Here is a 2,485-nt window from a genome sequence, read left to right as displayed (position 1 = left end):
GGGAGAAGAGGACATGGAGAGGGGCAGGGGACACAGGGACCGGGGATACGTAAACACCCTTTCCTCGCGGGCGTGTGGAGCCCCAAAGTGACCAGAAAAGTACGGACTCATTTTGGCGTCCATCAGCTCCACGGCGGGGCGCCCAGGAATGCCGTGAGTCCCTCCCCGCCCCAAACCCCAGGGGCCAGCCCCACTCACGATCACACCTCGCCTGCTTTGCAAGAAACCTGCAGCGACATGAGTCCGAGACCCACCAACTCCTAGAACGCGATCCTCCTAAGGCCTTCCCTGGCAGAAATGGTCCTAACCACATCCGGGTTCAAATCCCGCCTCAGCAACGCATTTGCTGTGTGGCCTATGGTCACTGTCTTCACCTCCCTGAACCTCACTTTTCTCATCTATTGCAAAAGGACACAGACACAGGAGCGCTACAGGATTAAACTTTATTTGCCCACAAGGCCCGAGCCGGCCCCCACGTGCCCTCAGAAGATCTTCAGCGACTCCAGCTGCACGTCCCCGCCCACCTCCACCAGGCGCACGCGCGCCAGCGGCATCCGGTGGCGGAAGTGGTGGAACGGCGCGTCCCCGACCACGGCCTGCGGGCCAAGGGGCGGAAGTTGGGTCTTCGGAAGCCTACGTTGCGTGGCCCCGGGGAAGTCACTTAACCCCGCTGGGCCTCAGTTTCCCCATTGGGAAACTGGGGCGGGTTTTAATTATAACGTCTTTTCGCGAATTCAAGTGTGATTACTGTTTGGCACAAAAACGTGCTTTGTTAGTGCTGCAGGTGGATGTTAGAATTATTATTTTGTCCATTGCCCGCTATTGGAGCGCAGCCTTACGGACTTAACTCGCTTGAGGTCGGGGTGGTGGCTGGCCTGCGCCGGGCCTTCCGCGAGCGCCGCCGTCCTAGGACGCGCGGCTCTACCGCGCCTCCTCCAGTTGCGCAGGCGCGAGCGAAAAGGAGGTGGGGACGTCCCTGCCCCACCTCCCCGGCCCCGCCCACATCGTCCTCCGTCCCACACCCTATGCTCCAGGGCCCGGGGCTTGGCGTGCAGCGCCCTGTCGCAGAGACTCACCTTGAAGCCGTCGTCGGTGGCGATGAGGAGCACCTCGAAGGGCTGCCCGCGCTGGAAGGGGATGCCCTGGCCGCGCTCCTCTCGGCCCCAAGCGCCCTGCTCCAGGCTGTTGAAGACCACCGCGGACTCGTCCAGCCGGGGGTTGAAATGCAGGGCTGCGTCTGCGCCCTGCTCCTCGCTGCACAGCAGGTTTACGTGGAACCTGGAAGCGCGGGGCGGTGGCCATCGGGGCTCAGGAACCACCCAGACCAAAGTCAAGGGCCAATGGACAGAGACTCCCCATTGTCAGGGCACCCCTTTATTGACGGGGACCCGAAGACCTTACACACCGCAGAAGGAACCGTCCTGCACTAATGGCCACGGTGCCCAGTTCCCAGGGAGCCCTCAGCTCCCAGAGGATGGGGGACAATAGCAGGGACCCCAATATTTTCAGAGGACCCTCTAATTTGACAAGGCCCCAGGGTCCCCCAGAGTATTGATTGGCAAGGCCTCCCAGTGTCAGGGGTGTCTCCAGGACTCGGGCACATTTCCACAGTGCCGGGGACTCGGGGAAGTCACAGGACTCTATCTAGGAACCTGGGATGCCCTGGAACCCCGTACTCTTAGGGAGTCTTGGGGGCCGGAGGCACACGGGCATGGGGCAGCTAAGCGAACCCATCAGGTGTCAGAAGGTCAGGATTGGCCTGGGGATTCCAAGACTCTGGTGGCAGAGATGGTCCCAAGTCCCCCATCTCTGGCTGCAAGAACTGGGCTCAGCTCAGTTCTGGGGCCTGGGATCTCACCTGCCAGCCTTGTCAGGGACGAAACCTCGAAGTCTGAGCACCGTGCCTGGGCGGAGGCCCTCGGGCAGCGAGGTCTTGTTCTGCAAGAGTGGGGTGTGGGGACATCGTGAGACAGGGAGACAGAAGACGGGTCACCCTGGGAGGAACCGACCAAGACCGACACCAGCAGAAAACAGTGCAAGAGAAGAGGGTCACAGGAAGGAGAGAGGGAGACAGAGACAGGGAAAGAGATGGGCAGAGCAAGAGAAAAAAAAAATATTGAGAGACCAAGAACAAAGAGGGAGATGGGGACCAGCGGGTTGGGGTGTGTCACCCCCGACGCCTCAGCCCGGCACAACCCACAGCACACCCGCTGCCCACTTTCTCCGTTGACGTGGCAGCCCTCTGCCAGGCCCCGGCCCCGTGCCCATGAGGCCCAGCCTGGGCTCTGGAGCACGCACGGAGCTTACCGACATGGCGGGGACCGGGAAAGGCAAGAGTGCTGGTGCTGAGAGTGCGGGGGACCTTAATAAGGCAGACGGGACTGATGAGTCACCACCCCTCCCACCGCCACCCACACCTGGCACAGACCCTGGCCCTGGGCGAGGCTGGCTAGGCTGGTGCGGCAGCCTCTTCCTGGGGCCCCGG

The 2,485-nt window shown here is 62.1% G+C and overlaps 1 protein-coding gene across 1 annotated transcript; it reads right to left on the bottom strand.

Moving 5' to 3' along the window:
• Nucleotides 1-432: 432 nt before the first annotated feature.
• LGALS7 (lectin, galactoside-binding, soluble, 7) lies at nucleotides 433-2,335 on the bottom strand. The gene is made up of 4 exons (XM_012657052.1): nucleotides 2,308-2,335; nucleotides 1,859-1,938; nucleotides 1,077-1,278; nucleotides 433-596 (listed from the first exon to the last, which is right to left on the bottom strand). Exons 1-4 carry the CDS (start codon nucleotides 2,311-2,313, stop codon nucleotides 483-485), a joined length of 402 nt encoding a protein of 133 aa, XP_012512506.1. The 5' UTR covers nucleotides 2,314-2,335; the 3' UTR covers nucleotides 433-482.
• Between the last annotated feature and the right edge of the window lie 150 nt (nucleotides 2,336-2,485).

Source organism: Propithecus coquereli, unplaced genomic scaffold, assembly GCF_000956105.1.
Source record: "Propithecus coquereli isolate 6110/MARCELLA unplaced genomic scaffold, Pcoq_1.0 Scaffold53, whole genome shotgun sequence".
Classification (NCBI taxonomy): domain Eukaryota; kingdom Metazoa; phylum Chordata; class Mammalia; order Primates; family Indriidae; genus Propithecus; species Propithecus coquereli.
The sequence above is the reverse complement of the archived record's forward strand: the minus strand, read 5'-3'. Positions and strand labels throughout refer to the sequence as shown.